The 25,034-nt window shown below is 21.6% G+C and overlaps 2 protein-coding genes across 5 annotated transcripts; both read right to left on the reverse strand.

Annotated features, from left to right (window-relative positions):
* Positions 1 to 311: 311 nt before the first annotated feature.
* Positions 312 to 5,575, reverse strand: LOC122508585 (titin-like). Of its 3 annotated transcripts, XM_043622038.1 has the most exons (5): positions 5,547 to 5,575; positions 2,374 to 2,379; positions 1,750 to 1,964; positions 1,052 to 1,348; positions 312 to 840 (listed from the first exon to the last, which is right to left on the reverse strand). In XM_043622038.1, the coding sequence occupies exons 1-5, from the start codon at positions 5,558 to 5,560 to the stop codon at positions 557 to 559; spliced, it is 816 nt and encodes a 271-aa protein (XP_043477973.1). In that variant the 5' UTR covers positions 5,561 to 5,575; the 3' UTR covers positions 312 to 556. The 3 variants fall into 3 exon arrangements, with proteins under 3 accessions (XP_043477973.1, XP_043477981.1, XP_043477966.1); XM_043622046.1 differs by lacking the exon at positions 5,547 to 5,575 and having other exon boundaries at positions 1,750 to 1,826; positions 2,374 to 2,445; XM_043622031.1 differs by lacking the exon at positions 5,547 to 5,575 and having other exon boundaries at positions 2,374 to 2,414.
* A 213-nt stretch (positions 5,576 to 5,788) lies between these two features.
* Positions 5,789 to 7,950, reverse strand: LOC122508575. Of its 2 annotated transcripts, XM_043622015.1 has the most exons (5): positions 7,792 to 7,950; positions 7,199 to 7,413; positions 6,751 to 7,047; positions 6,332 to 6,636; positions 5,789 to 5,903 (listed from the first exon to the last, which is right to left on the reverse strand). In XM_043622015.1, exons 1-4 carry the CDS (start codon positions 7,809 to 7,811, stop codon positions 6,353 to 6,355), a joined length of 816 nt encoding a protein of 271 aa, XP_043477950.1. In that variant the 5' UTR covers positions 7,812 to 7,950; the 3' UTR covers positions 5,789 to 5,903; positions 6,332 to 6,352. The 2 variants fall into 2 exon arrangements, with proteins under 2 accessions (XP_043477950.1, XP_043477942.1); XM_043622007.1 differs by lacking the exon at positions 5,789 to 5,903 and having other exon boundaries at positions 6,238 to 6,636.
* Positions 7,951 to 25,034: the final 17,084 nt, after the last annotated feature.

A 25,034-nucleotide genomic window follows, 5' to 3' on the forward strand; every position in this document is an offset into this window, starting at 1 on the left:
ATTATTAAACTTCAATAAATAAAATTTTTCTTTAACATATTTAGAATTCTGATTACGTTCGTCGGAAATTGACAATATTTTTTTAACTTAAAAACTATAATTCTATTTCGAAAATAATAATGAAAGTATAGGTATTGAAAAAAAAGACAACTGTTTTGCAAAATAAAATAGTAAACAGAATTTTTAAAAAAAAAATTTACAAATGAATTGCTTGCAAATTTTAACAAATCAACTGTTTGAAAATTTTTACAAATCAATTGTTTGTAAAATTTTTATAAATATATATTTTTTACAAAATTTTACAAAACCTTTTTTTTTGTAAAGTAACTTTTTGTAAGGACAATTTTTTGGTTGTTAAAAAAAATAGTCCACATTTTGCAGATAGACAAAAAGTGTATTATTTATTAAAAAATTTTTTTTCCTTCGATTTAAAACAAATGTGAAAAATAAAATCATATTTTATTCCGATAATTAAATTTTTTTCTTAAATAGTTCGATTTTTTTCAATTTTACTTTTAATTTTCAGTTTCCCACCTAATTTTAATTTTCTTTTTTTTTAACTTTCAGAATTAGTATGGCAATTCACTGATATTGGTTCTGATTTTCCAATATTATTTTCAGCATATACAGAAATTGTGTTATCAGATCCAGGAATGAGACCAGTAATCGTATCACGTATTTCATTTCGGGCTGAATACATTGGATACTTATTTTGGCCATCAGAGATATAATATTTTTCAAGATATTTATTATCACTGTTAGATTTCTTCCACATTATTTCGCATGTTGTATCCGTTTTATTTACCACTATGAGTGGACCTTCAGGCCTACTAGGTTTCACTGAAATTTAAAAAAAAATAATAACTTCTATTTATTTCTTGTTCAGACTAAAAGTTCAAATTTCCATTAATTAATTAATAATAATAAAAATATATAAATATATATTATATATAAATAATAAAAATATTAAATAATAAAAAAATTGATCAATAATAAATAATTAATTAAATTAAATTAAATCAATGATGGAAAAAAATAAAGGCGTTCATACTTTCGGGAAAAATAGTTGTAATTTTTTTCTCTTTGACAACAAGATCATTAAAGTTTTCTTTAATGCTTAATTTAAAGGTGATTTTTTCTCCTGGCTTGAGACCATAGATGACATGTGACATTTTGTTGTTATCATTATAAATGTTCCAATAGTGTTGAATATTATTCTCAGTGAGAAGACTTGCTTCATATCTTTTGTCGGGGATGAAATTGTTAATATCAAGAAATCGAATATTAATTGCATCATAACCAATTTCGAAATCAAAGAATTCGTCAATTGGTTTTTTAATTAGGTCATCTAATTAAAAAGAAAACAAAATTTATTAAATTTCTCTCAAAAGTAGTTTAATTTAAATATTAAAAAAAAACAATCTATATTAATAATAATTCATATATTCCGGTAAACTGTTCACATAGCTTGAAGTTAGTTGTTGTTTGCTTTTTTTATTTCCTAACTTTTTTTTAATAATTTTTCTTTTCGAATACCTATTTTCAATTTAAAAGTTAATGCATTGAAAATCATTGAATTCTTGCAAAGAATTTTATCAAAAAATTTGATAATAATTAAATTCTTTCAAAGAATTTTATAAAAAAATTTGAGAATAATTGAATTTTAAATTTTATGAAAGAATTTCGATAAGTTTTTTTTAAAATAATGTTGTTTTTAAATAATTAAAATTTTTTTTTTGATGTTTTTACCTATTGTAGCCTCTTTTTTTATCTCTGACTTTGAATGTGAAATGCCGTTTTGCTTTACTATCTTCGCAGGTGCTGTACTATTTAAATTATATGTTACATCACTTGAAGTAGGTGTAATCAAATTTCCCATTTTTGAATTTTCCTCATTGGCGAAGAAAAAATTTTTAATAGGTCCCACACTTCCACCCAGTAATAATAACAATGATAATAAAAGACTAAAAAAAATTTATGTTACTTTATGACAAAATAAAAAGAAATAGATGTCCTTTAATTGAAAGGATTTCTTAATAGATAATTACCCAAAAAAAAATTCTCTATTTTGCAAACTAGTGAAATTTTGTTTTTGTAATTTAATTTTACGAATAAATGAATAAATAATTTTAATTTTCTTGTAGATATTACATTAATAGATTGAAACAAAATTTGGATAAAAATATAAAATTGATAGCAAATTGGAGCGAATCGATACAAAAAAAATTATTTTTTTCTTTTTAAATAATTTTATCCATATTTTTTTCATATAAATTCGTTGCAATTTGATACTTTTAAATTAATAGTGTTTATATAATTTCTAATGTAGGAAATACTTAATTATTTTTCTTCATTAGACAGCAAAAAACTTACAAACTTGTTATTCGTCTCATTTTTACACTTTCTTAAAGAAATGAAGCAAAATGAAAATTATTCTTTAAATATTTTCTGTTTAAACAAGATGCCGCACGTTTTCAAGGACTGATGGCTAATTTTACAAATATTTTCTAATTCTCTTGTTTTACTGCAAAAATTTATTTTATTTTGACCAATAGGAAAACAGTATTATATACATTAAGATTAAAATAAAAAAATATTTGTTCTGCACTTAAAAATTTTTTGTAATAAAAGACAAATATTTATGTACACAAAAGAAAATAAATGGAGAGTATAAAAAATATTTTCTAAATTGACAAAAAGAAAAACGTAATATATTTTTTTTAATTTTCATTTTTCTAATCTTTGAAGATATTTTTGTTTTTGAATATGAAATAGTTTTTTATTTTATTTTTATAATTTTCACCCACATAAAAAAGTTTTCGGGATTAGAGCAATATTTTTGAAAAATTTTTTTTCTCCATAAGAGTGAGGGAGAAAGAGAAAATTTTCATGAAATATGACGTCACTATCTCTTCAACGTCATTGACATTGTTCTGCTTATTTCCTGCGAAAAGCAGAAATCAATTTTGTAATATTTTTGAAAATTTTTATTTTCTCCAAAAGAGTGAGAGAGAAAGAGGAGTAAATTAACCGTAACCTAGGCGACCAAAATTTCTCAAAGTCACTTTTATTATTCTTTATTTATATGAAAACTTCTTCTTCTTCTTCTTGTTTAAATGGCCTCTTGCGTATAACACAGATAGCCAGTACTAGTAGTTGGTTGCTAATTTTGAGTTAAGTTGTATGATTGGTTGATCCATAGAAAACTGATCAGAGATCCTCTCAATTGAAGAGAGATTGATTGTTTAACAATTTTAATGATAAGAGGATGGTGTTGTTTGGAGAAGAATCTCTCCTTGATTGAGCGTAAGATACTTCGTTTCCACTTCTATTATCAGGTATATTTTGTCAGATGATAACAATTTTGAACTGATTTTTTTGAATAAAGAATTTTTCTACAAAAATTAAAAATAAAGAAATTAAAATTTAACAAAATCAAATTTAATTTAATTTAACAAAAACAAAAAATCAAAGAAAAAGAATTTGAAAAGTTTGAAAAAAATTTTTAACAAAAAGAATTCGAAATAAATTTAAACAAATAAAAATTGTGTTTAACAAAAAGAATAATTATTAATTAATTATTTAAATAAATACCCACTATATTATTGTTAAAATTTTATTTAATATTTATTATTATTATTAAATAATTACTATTGTTATTTTTTTAATATTTTATTTATTTAATATTTTTTATCATTTTTTCTTTTTGTATTTTTTTATTGTTTTTTCTTTCAATATTAATTTTATTATTGTTCGTTTTAGCATTTTTTAATATTTTTTCTATCAGTATTTTTTTTCTTTGATTATTATTTTAGTACCTTTTATCATTTTCCTTTTCGGAGTTTTTAATATTTTTTTCATTTAGAATTTATTTTATTATCAACTTAATAACCGATTGCTTGACTATTATTTATTTAACAAACAATAATTATTGTTAAAATTTTAATAAAAATTGTGACTAAGTGTGACATGGGGGAGGGGGGGGGGTAAACTCATGTGTTACGTCACAATCTTTTAAATTCAAAGATTATAAGAAATTATATGTGACAATGTCACTTTTTCTAAATAAAACAAGTTAAAAATGCTTTAAACTATTTAATATCTATTATGTACCTGTTTAACATCTATTGGTATATTATTTATAATATGAAAAAATAATATATTCTCTTAATTTGAATCAGTTAAAAATCATGGTTTTAACTGACAATCAGCAGTGACTGAATTTTTGCTTCTGAATCAGTTAAAAATAACAGAAAAATTATCCACAAAACACCGAAACTTTTCTAAATATGTATATTAAAGTTTTATGCTTGCATACTTCGAAAAATTTACTTGCAAAGTTTAGTTAAAATTGTGTAAAAAAAACTTTCCTGAACATTTGAATTACATTTTCGACTATACTTTCGTGAAAATTTAAGTTAAATTTCCAGGAAAGTTTTGCGCTAAACATTTATTGAAGTGGGATATTTAAATCTTTACACAATTTTCACTAAACTTTGCATTTAAATATTTCGAAGCTTGCGAGTAAATCGATTTATTGTGAGAATTTAAATCTTCCACTTTTTTAAATTCGTTGTTAATAATAATAATAATTTTAAAAAATGATAAATTAATAATAAATTAATTAATATAATCAATAATTATTATTTAATATAGTATTTTATTATTCAATATCATCATTTATTTAAATTATTTAATTTATTTAATTGAATTTAATTAATTAATAATATAAAAAATTAATCATAAAAAAATATGACCGAAAAGCTTTATAAATTACTAATATTAAAAAATGAACGGTCATCACTAAGTTGATGAAGATTTAATTAATTAATTTTTATTTATTGAATTTTTGTTTGTTTTGAGTAAAGATTAAAAAAATGTTTTAAAAGTGAAAAAATAACCTTTTCAGGAAATTGTCGCACAAAATGACGAGACGCTTCAGTTTGCAAGTGGAGTCAAAGTGATTCCACCGTCAACGAGACAAGCTGAGGAGGAACTTTGGGTGGCAACGAATCGTTATCAAAAAATTGCGCTTGGAACAATGAATTTTAATGAAATTAATTATCGTATTTCAAAGCAATCAGTGAGAAAATTAATTGCTGGCACTAAATGTCAACTTCCTGTGAAAATTAAACGACAAATGCATCGACATTAATATTTATTGATTCGATTTTAATATTAATTTTTTTATTATTTTTAATATTCAATTTCTATTTTTTTTAAAGTCGTTGTATTTTAATGTTACTTTTATTTTTGTATACTATTCTTTCTATTTTAATTCTACTTCTATTTTTTTCGTTCTATTTTAATTCTACTTTAATTTTTTTATTTTATTCCTTCTATTTTAATTCTACTTTTATTTTTTATCTTATTCGTTAATTTTAATTCTACTTTTAATTTCTATCTTATTCGTTAATTTTAATTCCAGATTCTATTTTTTTTTTTTTGTTTTATATTAATGAAAGAAAATTTTAAATTATAATTTCCTTTTACTTCTATTTCGTCTTATTTGAACCATGTTTTTTTTGTTTCATTTATTCTATAATGTTATTCGTCTCATTTTTATGTTATTCGTTTGATTCCTAAAATTTTATTCCTTTCATTTTTATAATTTTTTTGATATTTCATTCTTCGTTTGAAAATATCGTAAAAAAGAAATGGAAAATTTTTGTGATTTGTTTTAGAGAAATAAAATTATTTTAATTTTAATTGTTATGTTAAATAAATCTACGCCTTATGATCGGCAACACTGTCTGAGTGTGAGTAAAAAAGTTTGTCATACAGTAGGAGTTGCATTTATTTTTAAAGTATACACTATATTTTGTAGATATTTATAATTGAATTATTAAACTTCAATAAATAAAATTTTTCTTTAACATATTTTGAATTCTGATTACGTTCGTCTGGAAATTGAAAATATTATTTAAAGTTAAAACTATTTTTAATTTTGAAAATAATATAATATTGAAAGTATTATATTGAAAAAAATACAACTGTTTTGCAAAAAAATAGTAAACAAAATTTTTGTAAAACAAACTTACAAATGAATTGCTTGCAAATTTTTATAAATCAATTTTTTACAAAATGTTACAAAACATTTTTTTTTGCCTAAAAGTAATTTTTTGCAAGGCAAATTTTTTGCTTTTGAAAAAAATAGAGTTCTCAAATTTGTATATAGAAAAGAAATTTATTATATTTATTAGAAAAATTTGTTAATTCTATTCAAAGCAAATTTGAAAAATTTAATTATATATTTTATTCGGATAATTTAATTTTTTATTTTAAATAGTTCGATTTTTTTGAATTTTACTTTTAATTTTAAGTTTCCCACCTAATTTTAATTTCCTTTTTTTTAACTTTCAGAATTAGTATGGCAATTCACTGATATTGGTTCTGATTTTCCAATATTATTTTCAGCATATACAGAAATTGTGTTATCAGATCCAGGAATGAGATTAGTGACCGTATAATGTATTTCAGGAAGGGCTGAATATTCTGTTCTAACACCTGCGTCAAAAACGATATAATATTTTTCAAGATATTTATTATCACTGTTAGATTTCTTCCACATTATTTCGCATGTTGTATCCGTTTTACTTAACACTGTAAGTGGACCTTCAGGCCTACTAGGTTTCACTGAAATTTAAAAAAAAAATAATAACTTCTTTTTATTTCTTGTTCAGGCTATAAAGGCAAAATTTTCGTTAATTAAATTAAATCAATGATGGAAAAAATTAAAGGCGTTCATACCTTTTGGATTATAAGTTGTAATTATTTCCTTTTTCACATCACGAAACGTTTCACTCGGAGTCCTATGTTGAAATTCGTATTTTACTCCTGGATCGAGATATAGGAAGGTACGTGTCAATGGTCTGTCTTTGTTAAATGTAGTAATGAATTCCGTATGATAAACATTTACTGGTGCAAGACGTACAATATATGATAAGTTGGGAAAAAAATTGTTAACATCAAGAAATCGAATATTAATTGCATCATAACCAATTTCGATACCAAATAAATCGTTAATTGGTTTTTTTATTTCGCCCACTAATTAACGAAAAAACAAAATTTATTAACTTTCATTCATACCTTAAATAATAAAAATAATAATAGGAAATACTTTAAATATCAAAAATATTTTTGAAAATGAAAAAATTATTAAAACATTGCATTTTTCGTAAAGTGTTTATACTATTACACTTTTGAGTCCAACTTTTTTTCTCTGGGATTGATTGTACATGCTGGATTTGCTTTATTATATTCGCTGCTGTTGTACTACTTAAATCAGATGTTATACTACTTAAAGTAGTTGTATTTTTATTTTCTTTTATTGAATTTTCCTCTTTGGGGAAGAAAATTTTTTTAATAGGTATCACACTTCCTCCCAGTAAAAATAATAATAATAATAAAAGTCTGTAAAAAAAATTTATGCTCCTTTTTGACAAAATAAAAAGAAATAGATGTCCTTTAATTGATAGAATTTCTTAATAGAAAAAAAAATCTCTAGTGAAATTTTGTTTTTATAATTTAATTTTATATATAAATAAAAAATTTTCAATTTTCTTGTAGATATTGCATTAATAGATTGTAACAAAATTTGGATAAAAACATAAAATTGATACCAAATTGGAGCGAATTGATACGAAAATTTTTTTTTTTTTTGATAATTTGATCCACATTTTTTTATATTAATTCGTTGCAATTTTATACTTTTAAATTAATAGTGTTTATATAATTTCTAATGTAGGAAATACTTAATTATTTTTCTTAATTAGTCAACAAAAAACTTACAAACTTGTTATTCGTCTCATTTGTACACTTTCTTAAAAAAATGAAGCAAAATAAAAATTATTCTTTAATTATTTTCTGTTTAAACAAGATGCCACGTTTTCATGGACTGGTGGCTAATTTTACAAATATTTTCTGATTTTCTTGTTTTACTGCAAAATTTTATTTTATTTTGACCAATAGGAAATCAGTATTATATACATTAAGATTAAAATAAAAAAATATTTGTTCTGCACTTAAAAATTTTTTGTAATAAAAGACAAATATTTATGTACACAAAAGAAAATAAATGGAGAGTATAAAAAATATTTTCTAATTTGATAAAAGGCAAAACGTAAAATATTTTTTAAAATTTTTATTTTTTTAATCTTTAAAGATATTTTTGTTTTTGATTATGAAATAGTTTTTTATTTTATTTTTATAATTTTCACCCACATGAAAAAGTTTCCGAGATTAAAGGAATATTTTTGAAAATTTATTTTCTCTATAAGAGTGAGGGAGAAAGAGAAGGAGTGAATTTTCATGAAATATGACGTCATTATCTCCTCAACGTCATTGACATTGTCTTGTTTATTTCCTGCGAAAAGCAGAAATCAATTTTGTAATATTTTTGAAAATTTTTATTTTGTCCATAAGAGTGAGAGAGAAAGAGAAGCATTAAATTTCCAAGAAATATGACGTCATTATCTCCTCAACGTAATTGCCTTTATTCTGTTTATTTTCTGCAACCTTTTTCCCCTTTTTATTACTAGCGTCAGGTCAAAATAGTTATTTAAAAATTTTCGTAAATTTCAATTTTATTTGCATTTTATCAAATTTGAATTAATTTTATTTTTTCAAATTTTAATTATTTTACTTTCATTTATTCAATAATTTATTTTTTTAAATTTAAATAATTTTATTTTTACATATATCAAATTTTAATTTAATTTATTTTAAATTTCAATTTTATATTAATTTTTTCTGTTTTAGAGTTAATTTAATTTTCTTTTTTCAAATTTTAATTAATTTTCTTTTTAAACATTTTAATTATACTTTCATTATTTTAAATTTTCAAAAATCTTTTTTTGCAAAGTCGAAATAATTTTATTTTTTCAAATTTTAGATCATTTTATTTTCATTTTTCTAATTTAAATTATTTTTAAGTATTCTTTTTTTAATGTTCTTCAATTTTAAATCATTTTATATTATTAAATTTCGAATTTTATTTTCTTAATTTATTTATAAAAAAAAATTAGCAAATTATTTAACAAAAATGTAATGTATTTTTTAAGAAATGTTAAATTCCTGGGAACTTTTTCACCTGGTCAGTTTATCAACTTTGTCAACTTACAAGACATTTCAAAAATTCCATGTATTAAAAAATAAAATCTAAAAATACAATTTCAGCAAATTTTTGAAAAAATAAATAAATTCAGAAAAAGAAATAAATTTTCAGGGAAAAATGCAATGTATCGAAAATTTAATTTTTATAATTTAAAACAAAATCTACTTCTAAATGAAAAAAAATAATTTCTCATTGAAATAACTCGTAGTTGAATAAATGGAATAAATTTGACACTTAACACACTTTAGTTTAACGGATATATAAAATAATTTTTTTTTTCAAACATTTGAATTATTTTTACAGTCACTAATGCCGTTAGATGGAAATTAAATAAATAAAAATTTATTTATAACCTAAAGTAAAAAAAAAAATAATTTAACTCTGTAAAATAACAATGTAAAGATGATAATGCGTTTTTCTGTACATGAATTTTGACACGCTTTGTTGTTATTGCATTTATGCGTTTTCAAGTACAAAAAGTACAAACTCTTTATATACGTTTTATAATATGTAATAACACTCATATGGTGAATGCAAGTATACACCGGGGTATAAATTAACTCGCAAACTAAAATGTGAATTATAAGCCGCTTAATGTCGATGACTTTTGAGCCTGATGCACATACAAATAGCAGTCATTAATTTTTATAGGGGTCATTGTTTCATGACACGACATGAATTCCATAGTTGAAAAGAGATTCCTTATGCATTTAATGGTTATTGGTATTCAATAACAATTCCCTTGCCCATACGTATAAAGTGAGCGTCTTTTATAAGGTTTTATAAATTGTCTTGAAAAATTCGCTATATGACATACTTCATCGGATTATTTGAAACGTGACGACAGTTTGACAGTAGTTTTTTTTTCATTTCAATATTTTCAATACTTCATTTCAAATATTCGACTAAATGCAATTTTTTTTAATTATCTATATTTTTTTATTCTTATTTATTTTATTTTTTTATTATTTTTTTATAATTTCTTTTTTATTTTCTTAAAACTTCTGTATTAATTTATTATTTATTTTTGGTAATATATTTTTTTTTCTGAAAAGTAAAATAATTTTTTTACGTAGTTCAGGAAGTAAAATTATCTTTTTAGTCCTAGGGAGTAAAACAGCCTTTTTTAAACTTAAGAAATAAAAGGATCCCTTTCTAGGGAGTAAAATAGCCTATTCTGAACCTAGGGAATAACAAGATATCTTTCTAGGCAGTGAAGTAATTTTTATATTACTAGGGAGTAAACTAACTATTTCTTTATAATTTCTTTTTTATTTTCTTAAAATTTCTGTATTATTATTTTTTTTTGGTAATATATTATTTTCCTCTTTTAAGTAAAATTGTTTGTTGACTTAATTCAGGAGGTAAAATAATATTTTTAGTCATAAGGTGCAAAGTAAACTTTGTAGTTCTAGGGAGTAAAATAGCTTCTTTAACTCCTGGGCAATAAGAAGCCTTTTTCACCCCTAGGGAGTAAAGAAGTCTTTTTGAACACTAGGAATTACGTAAACAATTAGCTAACATAATATAAAATGTAACAAAATATATAAATAAAATAATAATAAAATATAATAAATTAATAATAAATATAATAAATTAATAAAATAATAATAAATAAAATAAGAATAAATAAAATAAGAGTAATTATATAAAATGTAACAGAATATAAAAAAATACATAAATTATAAAAAAAAAATTTTGCATCATTTGAATTTATATTAATCAGAAAATTTGAATTCCCAATAAATTCTCCTTCCGCTTTGTTCGTTACAATTTATCTGATAGGTGATTATTATCGCGAGAATGGTGAAAGCAAAAGCGGATATGCCAGCAATAACAATTTAGTTGAACTAACAGGACAATTCTGGGAGTGTGTATAGAGTGTTCTTTTTTTTCCCTTTAAAACCAGAGCGAGAGAGAAAGAGATAAGCTAAATGAAAAGTAATCAACCATCAAAAATCCCATGAGTCAAGAGAGGCATAATTTTTCTATTTTTTTTCTCTTTTTTTTTGCATTCAACTTTAATTTTCCTACACATTCTTTGAAATAAACTGTGGTATCAATTTCTCGTATTCATTTGTATTGAAAAATGAATAGATTTCTTTTCAAGATATCCCCCACTTCAATTGTAATATCATAATTCCCCCCCCCCCTCTCTCAAAATTAAAAAAATTGTTCCCTCTTGAGTAAAAAGATCCTAATGAAAATTTTGATACAATTTTTGTTATTTTTTATTGAATAATATTTTTTAATGATTTAGTTAGTTTCAGTTTTTTTTTAAAGAATAGAAAAACTAAAAAAAAGTAAAATACGTTTAGAAAATATAATTTTACTCCATAGGACTAAAAATAGTATTTTACTCCCTAAATATCGTATTAAAAAATTATTTTACTTTGCAGTAAAGTTTAAAAAATTATTTTTACTTTTGCTTAAATATTTTACTTTGCAGAAATAATATTTTACCAAAATATTATAAAAAATATTATTAAAAAAAATAAATAAATGGAAATTAATAGGTAAAATTTAATAGAAAATATTTCGTAGTTGAGAAAAACTGTATTTAATACTATTAAAATATGATTGGGATTTTTTTTTGTTATAAAAATCCTATTTTAAATGTAGTTGTAATTGGGTGAAATTTGATAATGGACCAGTTTTTCAAAATTAAAATAAAACAAGTTAATAAAGTGCTATATTTTGTTTTAATAATAAGTTAATAACTATGTATAATTACAATGTAAAAATTTTCTAACGATTTTCAAACGAATGTTCTTTGAAATTTACATATTTTCCTGAAGAAGGAATGATGAATGGTCTTACGGTTATTTGTCGATTGAACATTTATTTGGGTCAATTTTATACCCACATGTATCAACGTCATTCGAAGAAAAAAAAATGAAGAAGAAAATCAGAGAAATAGATAAAAAAAAATGAAAAAGGTTTTTCAATTATAACAAAATTTTCGAAATATTAAATTAATTACTTTAGTCTTTAAATAAACGGAAAGTAAATGTAGAAAATTAAAAAAATAGATAAAGTAAATAAAGAACGAAAAAAAATAAAATAGAGAAAAAAAGGAAATCTTTATTTCCTTTCTTTTTTTCTCTAAATTTTATACATTCAAGTAAATCAAAAATTTTTCTGTCTACATTTTTGTAAAAACAGAATTTTTTTCTGTCTAAATTCTTGTAAAAAATTGCTATGTTAAAATGAAAAATAATTAAAACTTAAAATTCACTGAGTTAAGAATTAATAATTTTAATATTTATTTATTTAAACGGAATAATTTTTGTTTTTGAAAAAAATACAAATTAAAAGTAGAGAAAAAAAAATCGTGGTTCATTTTGAAAATTCGATATTTTAGGAATATAATAAAATAGAGAAGATAAAAAATGGTATATATAAAATGAAAAATAATAAAATAAAAAAAAATTAATAAACAAATAAAAAAGAACGTGAAGAAGATAAAAAAGTAAATAAAATAATGAAACTAAAAAAGAAAATAAAAAATGCAAAAATTAAATAATAAAAAAATTTTTTTTAATATTCGGCTTTAAACGTGAAATAAATAAAGAAGTAAATAAAGCTAGTAAAAAACGACTAAATAATAATAATAAAATGAAAATAAAATAAAAAAATAATGAAACTAAAAAAGAAAATAAAAGATAATAAAAATGAAAAAAAACATTTTTTAATATTCTGCTTTGAACGTGAAATAAATAAATAAATAAATAAAGCAAGTAAAAAAACAAGATAAAATAAAGTACATAAACGGTAAATAAAATTATGAAGGTAAAATAGTAAAGAAAATAAAGAAAATAGAAATATGCCAAATTTAAATGAGTTTTTCTAGAATTTTTCACGAAACAATTGTCAATTTATTACTAAAAAATTAAAAATGTAAAATTCATAAAAAACTTGAATAGTTACAAAAGAAAGATAAATAAACCAAATGAATCCAATTGAGAAAAAATGGATTAAAAAATAGAAAGTAAAAACAATAGGTCAGAAAATAGAAAAATTTGTTTCCAATGTCAAAGAAAAATTTATTATTACAAGAATCAATGTTTGTTTAAAGTAAATTGAAAATTGTTTTCTAAAAAAGTCAATCTTTAGCATGATCGGTTTTAAAAGAAAAGTATCATTCACAGCAAAAAAAAAAAAAAAAAACTATACAGTAGCTGCGGCAATATGAAATATATTTTTCTCACAAGTGATTGACAATTTTTTTTTCATTTTAAGAGTCATCTCCAATTGGTTAAAAATCCCGGGCAAAGGAAACTTTCTCGCGGGAATCTCATAGATTGAAGGCGCACTAAATTCCGCTCCTCTCTCTCTCTCTCTTTTTTTTCTCTTTCTCTGAAACATTATTATCTGATCGTTTCAATCGATTTGTCCGCGGCAATCGGTTAATTTAACACAGTGAAACTTGATGGCATTACTATATATATAAAAATATATACTATATATATACATAGCGTACCGTTTTTGTGCCACATCCTCTCTCGCGAACTCGTCTCTCTCTCTCGAAAAAAAAAAATTCTTCACTCACTTCTTATATTCTTTATATACATATATATATTTTTTTGGGGTCATCGGCGGTGGCCTTTCATCGACATTCACTATTATATATATGTATATCCCATTTAATTCGAGTGTGACAATCGAACATGATCGTTCCATCATCATCATCACCATTTCGTTGAGGTTCAGTATTCTAATCATCAAACATGAATAGAAATGATTGGTCGAAATTTATTTTCCATATAGCCAATATATACAAGTATTTTGTCATGAATGACTGTTTGTTGTCGACTCAAAAGACGATTATATATTTATGTCATTTCATTTCTTTTTTTTTTTTTGACAATATAAAAAATTAATATGACAAATTTTGATTTCACTTGTCAATAATGCAGGGAAAATATTTAAATCTATTCAAACATTACGAAAAAAAATAAATTGTAACTATAATTAATTGAAACTACCGATAATTTTAATTAGCCTTAAGTAAAATTACCGGTAATTTTAATTAGTCTTCAATAAAATTACCGATAATTTTAATTATAGCATTAATTAAAAATTGGGCAACTTTAATTGGCGCTAATTGCAACTACCAATAATTTTATTTAGCGTTCATTAAAACTACCAATGGTTTTAATTAGAATTAATGAAAAATAACGATAATTTTAATTGTAGCTAATTGCAACTGACAATAATTTTAATTAGCGTTCATTAAAACTGCCAGTGGTTTTAATTAGCGATACTTACAACTATCAACAATTTTAATTAGCGCTAATTGCAACTACCAATATTTTTAATTAGCGTTGATTAAAACTACCGATAATTTTAATTAAAAGTTAATTAAAACTACCGATAATTTTAATTAGAATTAATTAAAAATAACGATAATTTTAATTGTCACTAATTGTAACTACAAATACTTTTAATTAGCTTTTATTAAAACTACCAACGGTTTTAATTAGCGAAATTTACAACTACCAACAATTTTAATTAGCGCTAATTACAACTGCCAATAATTTTAATTAGCAGTAATTATAACTGCCAACTATTTTAATTAGCACTAATAAAAAATAATTTTAATTAATGAACCACAAATAATTGTGGTAATAATAATAAATAATAAGTAGGTACGTTTTGTATAAATAAATAATTTTCTCCCTCGTTGAGAATTTTTCCGATCTTCTTTTTTTTCTTTACGGTTTTTCTAAGGATATCAAATTGAGACCAAAAAAACGTATCGAAAATGTTGCGAAGCAACAATTTTGATACGTTTTTTTTTTGTCTCAATTAGTCTCAATTTAAAATATCTGTGTTACTATTAAAAGATAAAAACTGAAAATTTTCGTTTATTGATTTTCTAAGAGAGTGTATTATAAGTACAAGTATAAAAAGGAAAGTTGAGAGAGAAATATACCGGTATATATATATATAGGAAATAAAGTAACTGTGATTTCCGTCAATAAAAATCTCTAAGGGAACGAGATGTGAAAAATATAAATCATTCGAAAAATTAATGGTTATGGAAGGCGCAAGTATCCGGCAGTCTTGTTCCTAGAAAGTTCAATTTTAAATTGAGCTATAATAATCCATCGAAAATCATTGTGCTTGATATCAAAAGTCAAAACAATATTTATCCCCCGAAAAAAAAGGAAAAGATAAAAAGAGGAAAAACAATATTCTGATAATCATCTTAATTATCAAATTCTTTTTTTCTATACAAAATGGCTTTAATAGTTGGTAACAATTTGCAAATCATGATTATAGATACATTTTTCTTTTTTAAACGATCTTTCATATGGGATAATATCTTTGCGATACAGTTGCAATTTTCTCATTATAGAAGGAGTTTTATTAACTATTTTTATTTTTTTATTAAAAAAGAAATTGTAAATTGTTTCTTTTTTTATAAAAAAGAAATAGAAATTTTTCTTTTATCAAAAAAATATAACTTGTTTTTTATTAAAAAATACAACTTGTTTTTTTATTAAAAAAATAGAAATTTTTTTTTATTAAAAAAATAGAAACTTTTCTTTTATTAAAAAAGCAATGAGAAATTGTTTCTTTTTCGTTTTGTTTCAAAAAATTATATTTTTTTGCCAAATTATTAACTCTCATCATTAACTCAGTTGCACAGTGAAGCAAATGTGAATAACGATCGTTGTGGAATTTTTTAGGTAAAAAAAAAAAAATAAATATCTTAGAATTTTTAAGAGAATTTCTTCTTTTTAGAGGAAAAGGACAATTATGGGGAACAAAGCAGAAATTTTTAAATTTGTAACTGTGAACCTTGAAAAATTTTAGAAAATTTTTTCTATCGTTTAGTTCCATTCTACTTCAAAACTATTACAAATTCTACATTTCTCTAATAAGTAAAACAAAAAAAAAGTGCTTTTTTGTTCTTGAACTCAATTGCATTTTTGACATTGATCCTAAAAAAAAAGAAGAAAAGTTTTTCACGAGGAAATCTTTATTAAATTTACCAAAATTGTTACTGCTATGCTATTCGCAAAGAATTGTGTATTTTATTTTTTTTCAAATTTCCTATTTTTTTGTTTATTTTTTCCATTTTCTGTTTTTTGTTTTTTACTTATTTTTTCCATTTTCTATTTTTTGTTTTTTACTTTTTTTTCCATTTTCTATTTTTTGTTTTTTACTTTTTTTTCTATTTTTGTTTTTTTTATAGTTTCTATTTTCAATTTTTTTTTTATTTATTTTTTCCATTTTCTATTTTCTGTTTTTTTTATAGTTTCTATTTTCAATTTTTTTATTTATATTTTCCATTTTCTATTTTCTGTTTTTTACTTACTTCTTCTATTTTCTATTTTTTATGTTTGTATTTTTTGGTTACCAGTTGGTGATTAACTATTAATTGGTAATTAAATTACCAACTAAAATTCTTCCATTTTTTTTATTTTCATACAAATTTTCTGTAAATTTTCAATAAACATAATTTCTAAATAAAAAAATAAATTAATGAAATTGCGATTTTATGAACAACTATAGAATTAAACTACCAATTTGTAGTTTTTTTTAAGAAAAAAATGGAAAACGAGGAAAAATAAAAATAGAAAAAAAAGAAAAAGATTAAAAAACAGAAAAAGAGGAGAAAAAGGAAATTGAATTAAACTATCAACTTGTAGTTTTTTTTTTTTGAAGAAAAATATGGAAAATGAGGAAAAATAAAAAAAAGAATAGAAATAACAGAAAAAAGTAAAAAATAAAAGAGGGAAAAAAATTTAATTAAACTACCAATTTTTTTTTGTGGAAAAAAATGTAAAACGAAAAAAAATAGTTGCTTCCTTTTCCTACTGTCAATGCAACAAAAACGATTTTCTCCTCAAATGCGATAAATTTCCAAGCGCCTCTCAAGTAATTGGAAATTCCTTTATGTAAATTTAGGTAAACAGGGTATATAAAAATAATAGGAAAGAGAGAAAAAAATTTGCAAATAAGATTTGTGGCAAATAGTCATTTCATGAGTAATTGGAAAGTTTTGTAAAGTGCGCGCACGATGACTCCTTATAAACCAAAGGCGGAGCATTTTGATGATTATGATGAGATAAATTTTCAGGTTGTTGATCCACGAAGTGGAATAAATTTAAGGCAAAGTTGATCTTTAAACGTTTCTCTATAATATTATATTTATTCATTTTTTTCTTACGCAGGAAATATTTCTTTTTTTCCATCATTTCTTAAGTAAGAGAAAATATTTTTCAAATTTCCATAATGTTATTATTCTTCTTATTTCACTTGGCGCGGTATATATTTCCTATTTGCACTTTAAACGCAAGGTACATATGTTAATTCGGTAAATTTGTAAATTTTTAAATACAGAATAGTAAATACCGAGGTAAATAAAGTAAAGTAATAATTTACTCATTTATATATTTAGACAAAGAATTCCTTCAATTTCCTCATACTATTTCCAAATATGCATAAGTATAAGTATAATTTGGCATTTAAATTGAAATTGAACGAGTGTACGTAGGCATTGTGGAAATATTTATTGTCACATAAATCGCGTGAACAATGAAAATTTTGATAATATTTCAGAGTATTATTAAATATATGTAATTTCTAAACATATGATAGTCGAGTGTTTTGAAAATCTTTTCTTTTCTAATGACAAATTTATCTAGTGTTGCAATTTGCAATGTTTTTTCTATTTTTATTCTAGGTTTTTTACTTTTTTTCTTTTTCAATAAACGGATGTGCGTGTGTGTGACGTAATTGTCAAACGTAAATTATCAAATAATTTGTGAGATGTCCTCAGAATATTACAACACACGAATATTTTATTTAGACGCTTTGTAAAACAATCGTTTAGGTCGTTGATCACGAAGGACAATCTTTTTTTTTTTTTAGAGAAAGAGGAAGAAAAAAAATAGAATCTAGAAAAATAAAAAATAGAAATAAAGAAAAAAAGAAAAATAGAAATAAAAGAAAAGAGTGGAAAATAAAAAAGGAGAAAAAATAAAAAAAAAAATACAGGAAAAAAGAAATAATAAAAATAAAAGAAAAAGAGGAAGAAATTGAAAAGGAGAAATAAAAAAAAATTTAAATAAAAGAAAAAAGAGGAAAAAAGGAAAAAGAAAAAATAAAAATAAAAGAAAAAGGAAGTAAAAAAATAGAAAAGAAGAAAAAATATAAACAAAAAGAGAAAAAAACATAAGCAATAAAGAAAAGCGTAAAAAATAAAAATAGAAAAAATATAAAATAGAGAAAAAAACAGAAAATAAAAGAAAAGAGTAAAAAATAAAAAATATAAATAAAAGAAAGAAAAATGAAAGAAAAACTCTGGGGAAAAATTGAGGCCAATGATCTTTGAAAATTCAGTTGTTTAAAATAAAATATATATATATATATACACACATATTGTGAATTGATTTGCAAATATATGCGGATTCTTATCTTATTTTGCAACAAAAATATGTTTCGCTTTCTTCTCACATAAACTTGCCAAGTTTAGTCATTAAACATTTACAAGTTTATAAGACAGCAATTGACGTGTTAGCGGAATATTGGCTCAATGTTGGCCATTATTGACACGATTTATGTAATCGACAATTAATTCCACTTACAAGAAATGTTCACTTTAATTTACACTAAAATCTTCTGTTAAATAATTTTTTTTTCCTTTTAATTAACTTCTTTTTCTTTGTTTTCATTTTTTATGCAACTTTTCTTTATTTTTATTTTCGTATTTCTAATTTTTTAATAAAATTTTTATTTCTATTTTTTTCTATTATTTTTCTTTGTTTATTAATTTATTTTCCTTTTTATTTATTTCTCTTCATTTTTTATTTGTCTTTTCATTTATTTTATTTTATTAATTTTTAAACAAATTAAAAAATTTTTGTTTCTTTCTATCCTTTTCTGATTTTCTTAATACTTTTCTTTTTATTTCCTTCCTTTCTTTATTTCAAAATAAATAAACTTTTAAATTTAGTTTAATTTCTAGAATTATTTTTTCTTTTATTCATTTATTTTTAATTTTTCCTTTCTTTTTCTGTTTATTTTTAAAATTTTATTTTCTTCTTTCTTTTGATTATATTTTCCACTTCTTAAATAAATATATAGGGTAAAAAAAACAGAATAATAATTAATTAATACATCGATTTATTGACGTATTAATAAATTATTATTTTATAAAGTAATTTATTTAGTAAAAAAAAAAAAAAATAATTGATTAATACACTAATTTATTGACGTATTAATAAATTATTATTTTATAAAGTAATTTATTTAGTAAAAAAAATAATAATTAATGCCTCAATTTATGGATGCATTAATTAATTATTATTTTATTTTTTGTTCAATTCATTTATTCGCACATAATTGAATCGATATAATATAATTTCTCTCAAATATTTCAAATATTCCAATTATTTCAACAATATTTTCTTTCGAACAAAAAAAAAAGAAAAGAAATATTGTCTGCTCAATCATCTATGCTCGAAAAGAAATATTTTGAAAATAAACTTGTTTAATATTTATCGACTTGAACAGCTAATCGGAAAAATTTCACTTGTTGTTTTGTGTCTACATGAAAAAAAGGAGATATAAACGAATGAAAGTTTTGCGCGCGACACAATAGGAGACTTTAACGTCATCTCGAATTTCTCACAAGGTATTGATTGTTCCCCTCTTTTCAACTTTATATATATACGCTTACACACATATAGTACATTTCCTAGAAACGCTGGAAAAAGTCATTGATGTCTCCTCCATCGAGAAATCAAGATAATAAATATATTTCTCTTCACGTGAAACATGAAATACGATTAAGAAATTATTCTTGAAAAATTATTATGAAAAAAATTATTATTTAGAATTTTTATTAGAAATATTATTTAGAATTTTAATTAGAAATATTAATCGGACAAAAAAATGAAAATTAATGAGATTGATGAAACTGTAATTGTTTAAATAATAAGTTTTCTTTTTAATTAGTTAAAAAAAATATGCGGAACAAAAATATACTGAATTACTATTAATCGAAGTAAAATTATCATTAATAATAAAAAATATTATTAAATATATTAAGTATATTAAATATATTAAAAATGTTAAATATATTAAATATATTAAATATATTAAATATATAAAAATAAAAATATTATTTATCATTCTTAATAAAAAGGAATTTCAGTTTAAAACTATATCAGCAAAAAAAGTAAAAAAAAGAAAAAAAAAGTTGTAATAGAAAAAAATGTAGCATTTCCCTTTTGATGAGCCGCAAGTATACTTATATAGATGTAGAGAATTCCAGAAGATAAATATCTTGGTATGGGATATCGTTTTCATTGGCAAGATACGATGCACAATTTTCGATCTTGTATCATTATATCTATTAGATTATGTTGGAAGATATTTTAGACCTTCATTGCGCCTTTTCCCCTGTTTACTATGCAGAGCATGAAGAGGAAATTTAAAGCAAGGTAAAAAAAAAGAAATAATATAAAGAAATACGTATCTGTTGCGCTTCGACAACACCGATAATGTGACTACACAAACTTTAAATTACACTATATCTGTATATAAACTAAATATAATAAAACTATAAGGAAACAAAATAATAGTATTGAGAAATTTATATATGCTACTTGATCGCAAAAACGGAATCCTTTTTGGAGCAGAGATACAGTTTTCTGTATATTGAGAATATTGAATTGAGGGTAAATTCATAATTTTTTGCGCGGCAAATAGTATTATTGTAACTGCTATTTCAAGTTTTCTTTTTTTTTTTAATTTATTCGACAAAATATTTTCAAAAAATTATTTGTATTCCTGTTTCTTAATATTTTTGTAAAAAATTCTCAATTTTCGATAAGGAAATAATTTGCATCATTTCTACGTTTTAATTAAAATTGCTTTAATAAAATTCAAAGTTTTTTAAAAATAAAGGAAAAAAATGTTTTTAAATTCTATTTGTCAATTGCAAATTTTTAATGAAAATGAAATTAAAATTTTTTTAATTTTTAAAAGATAAAGGAAAAATTTTACTCAAAAAATGTTCTATTTACGAATTTCTTTAATTGAAAAATTATTCGAAAACAACAATAACTTCTCTTTTTTAAAATAATTATTATTATTTTTCCACAGAAATTAAGATTTTCAAAAACTCTTTTTTAAATAAATAATTATTATTATTTTTCCATAGGAATTAAGACTTTCAACAATTTCAAATTTAAACTTTTCTGAAATTATATAACTTATCAAAGTATTGTTATAAAACATGAAGAAATTTTATTTTCTAAAGTTTTAAAATTCATTTTTAAATCAATTTTTATTAGAAAATTCTACGAGAATTTAATTATTTAAATACAAGAGTAAATAGTTTATTAAATTATTAAATGTTTCTTAAAATTAAATTCTTATAAAGTATTTTATCAAAACATTTTTAAATAATTGATTTCTTTGACGATTTAAAATAAAATTGTTAAGAATAATTACATTTTTCGAGGAATTTGATTAAAATTGTATTAAAAATAATTGAAATTTTGAAATGAATTTTATTTATGAAAATAATTGAATTTCTAAAAAGAATTTTATTATTTATGAAAATAATTCAATTCAAATTTATAAAAAGTTTGTAAATAATTGAATTTCTGTGAAATTTTTATTATTTATGAAAATAATTAAATGTTTGCGAATTTTTTTTTAAAGAATTGAATTCTTTTGGGAATTTTTATTGAAATATAGTAGTTGTTGAAAATCGTTGAATTTAGGGAATTTTTTGAAAATAATTGAAATTAGGATAAGAATTTTATTGTTATTTGTGAAAATAATTAATTTTTGAAGAAGAATTTTGTTATTTATAAAGATAATTGTAATTTAAACGAGAATTTTTTTTTAAATTTTCAACATAATTGAATTTTGTTAGAAGAATTTTATTAATTTGAAAATAATTGAATTTCTGCAATTATATTTGTAAATTCTCCAAAATTCAATATTTTTAAAATGTTTTTAACTAAAATTCTTCTCTAAATCAACTATTTTTAATAATTTTTCAAAAAATTCTTTGAGAATTTTCAAATTTAATTTATTGCAATTCAATTTTACTTGAAATGTTTATTATTGTGAATTTCTTCAATTAAATATTTATTAGAAAATAAAATTATCAAATAATTTCAAAAAAACTCAATTAAATTTTTGCAAAATGATTAATTCAACAGAATTGTTAGTTAAATGTGTGAAAAATTCAGATTTTCAAAGATTTTAATTTGAAACCTTTTGAAAATTCAATTATTTCTAAAGATCCATCCTATAATGCTTTTTTAACATTTATTTCTTACAAAGAATTTTATCAACAAATTTTTAAATAATTGAATTCTTTTGACGAGTTTTAGTCAAATTTTTAAAAATAATTACATTTTTTCAAGAATTCCATAAAAATTTTATTAAAAATAATTGAAATTGTGTGATGAGTTTTATTATTTATGAAAATAATTTAATATTGCGAAGAAATTTATAAAAAGTTTGTAAATAATTGAATTTTTTTTAAAGAATTGAATTCTTTTTGGGAATTTTTATTAAAATAGTAGATTTTGAAAATCGTCGAATTTAGGAAATTTTTTGAAAATAATTGAAATTAGGACAAGAATTTTAGTGACATTTTTGAAAGTAATTAATTTTTGAAGAAGAATTTTGTTATTTATACAGATAATTGTGATTTAAAGGGGAATTTTTTTTTTAAATTTTCAACATAATTGAATTTTGTTAGAAGAATTTTATTAATTTGAAAATAATTGAATTTCTGCAATTATATTTATAAATTCTCCAAAATTCAATATGTTTAAAATGTTTTTAACTAAAATTCTTCTATAAATCCATTATTTTTAATAATTAATTAATTAATTAATGTAGCAAACAAAAAAGGCTCCAAAATTAAGAAATTTTTTATGAATTCTAAAAATTTAATTAATAATAAAAATTTCGAGAAATTAATCAAATTGGATATATAAATAAAAGAAATATTTACGCACAAAAGGAATGTGTTTTGCATATAGGAATTTTTTTCTCTTTAATGATTCATATATTGGAGTCATATTGGAAAGTAATAATTAAATTAGAAAAAGGGGAAAGAAAGGGATTTGTAGAATTTTTTTTTGGGCATGGCAAAAATCTTAATCTTTATGTGTATATATATACGAAAGGCAACGGTGCCACCTCAAGCAGAATTATCTGTTGGCTGTTAGTGACGTCGACTTCCTGACCCACATACCTTGGCCATCGGTGCTATTCACAATACTATAAGACATACAAAGAGTAAATGTATACACATAAGTGTAAGTTAAAGACGCGGATGTGTTGCGATCGGGACCTCATTCACGTTCCCAAGCACTTTTCACGCATATGACCTGCACATGGAAAATTTTGTGCATGTGTGTAAAATATTACACCTGTATTAAATATATATCTATATCTTTACACTGGAAAAAAAATTTTCTTGATTCAAATAATCACTTGTGTCTAATATTAAATAAATATTTTATTGAATCAAATTTTGATTTAATTCAAGTAAATTTTTTTAGTGAATATACATTTAATATAATATGTATATATGTGCAAAAACTATAAATAAATAAATATATATGAATATAAATAAATATATATTAATAAATGATAAATAAACTGATAAATGATAAATAAATAATAAATAAATAAATAAATTACTGATAAATGATAAATAAATAATTCATTAATAATATATTAATGAAAAAAATTATTTATATATAAAATTAATAATTTATTATTAATAATTTATAATTTATTTATATATAAAAATATATTTATTTATAGTTTTTACACATATGTATTAAATGTATATATTCACTAAAAAAATTGATTTGAATGAAATAAAAATTATTTGATGCAATTAAATATTTATTTAAATTTAATAATAAATAGTATTTGTGAGTATAAAAGAGAGAATATAATGTACATGTGATTTTATACACATATAGCAACATTATAAGTGCGAGAAAGAGGCGTACAGTAATCAGGGTCGAATTATTCTAATCTCACCATTCTAGGCACGTTCAATTATATGTGCTGCACATCAACCCCCTTTTCTTCTCGTTTCGAGGAGATAATTAGATTCCTGTGTAATTTCAGAAAATGAGGATTTCCACTGGATTCCAAACATTCTAGAATAGGCTACTTGATAACTTCATTAAAATTCTAACAAGTGTGTTAAATATGCAAAGTTCGCTAAGAGTTATCCCAGAAGAGGAATATAAAATTTGATTGTGTAAATTACAAATTCTTTTTTGTGGACTGACAAGGGATGAGCAGTTGTAGAATAAAGTAAAATTCGATTGCGTAAATTACAAATTATTTTTATGTGGCAAAATTTGAATTATTTTCAAAAATTTTCCTCAATTTCATACGAATTCTATTATTTACAATTTTTTTTTATTTTCTTCGTAAAAATTTAATTATTTTCAATAAATCAAATTTTTTTACAGGTATTCAATTATTTTCATAAATAATAAAATTCTTTTTAGGAATTCAATTATTTTTATAAATAAAATTCATCGCAGAATTTCAATTATTTTTAATAAAATTGTAATCGAATTGCTCCATAAATGTAATTATTATTATAAATTTTATTAAAATTCGTGAAACGACTTTAATTATTTAAAAATATAATGATAAAATTCTTTATGAGAATTGAATTTTAAGAAATATTTAATTATTCAAAGAATTATTTACTTTTGCATTTAAATAATTGAATTTTCGTAGAATTTTCTAATATAAATTGATTTAAAAATGAAATTTAGTTAAAATTTAAAATTTGAATATTTATTATTCAAATTATTCAAATAATATTTGAATATGAAAAGCATTATAGCATTAATTTTAAGAAATAATTGAATTTTGAAAAGGT

Source organism: Leptopilina heterotoma, unplaced genomic scaffold (genome assembly GCF_015476425.1).
Source record: "Leptopilina heterotoma isolate Lh14 unplaced genomic scaffold, ASM1547642v1 Lhet_114, whole genome shotgun sequence".
Taxonomy (NCBI): Eukaryota; Metazoa; Arthropoda; class Insecta; order Hymenoptera; family Figitidae; genus Leptopilina; species Leptopilina heterotoma.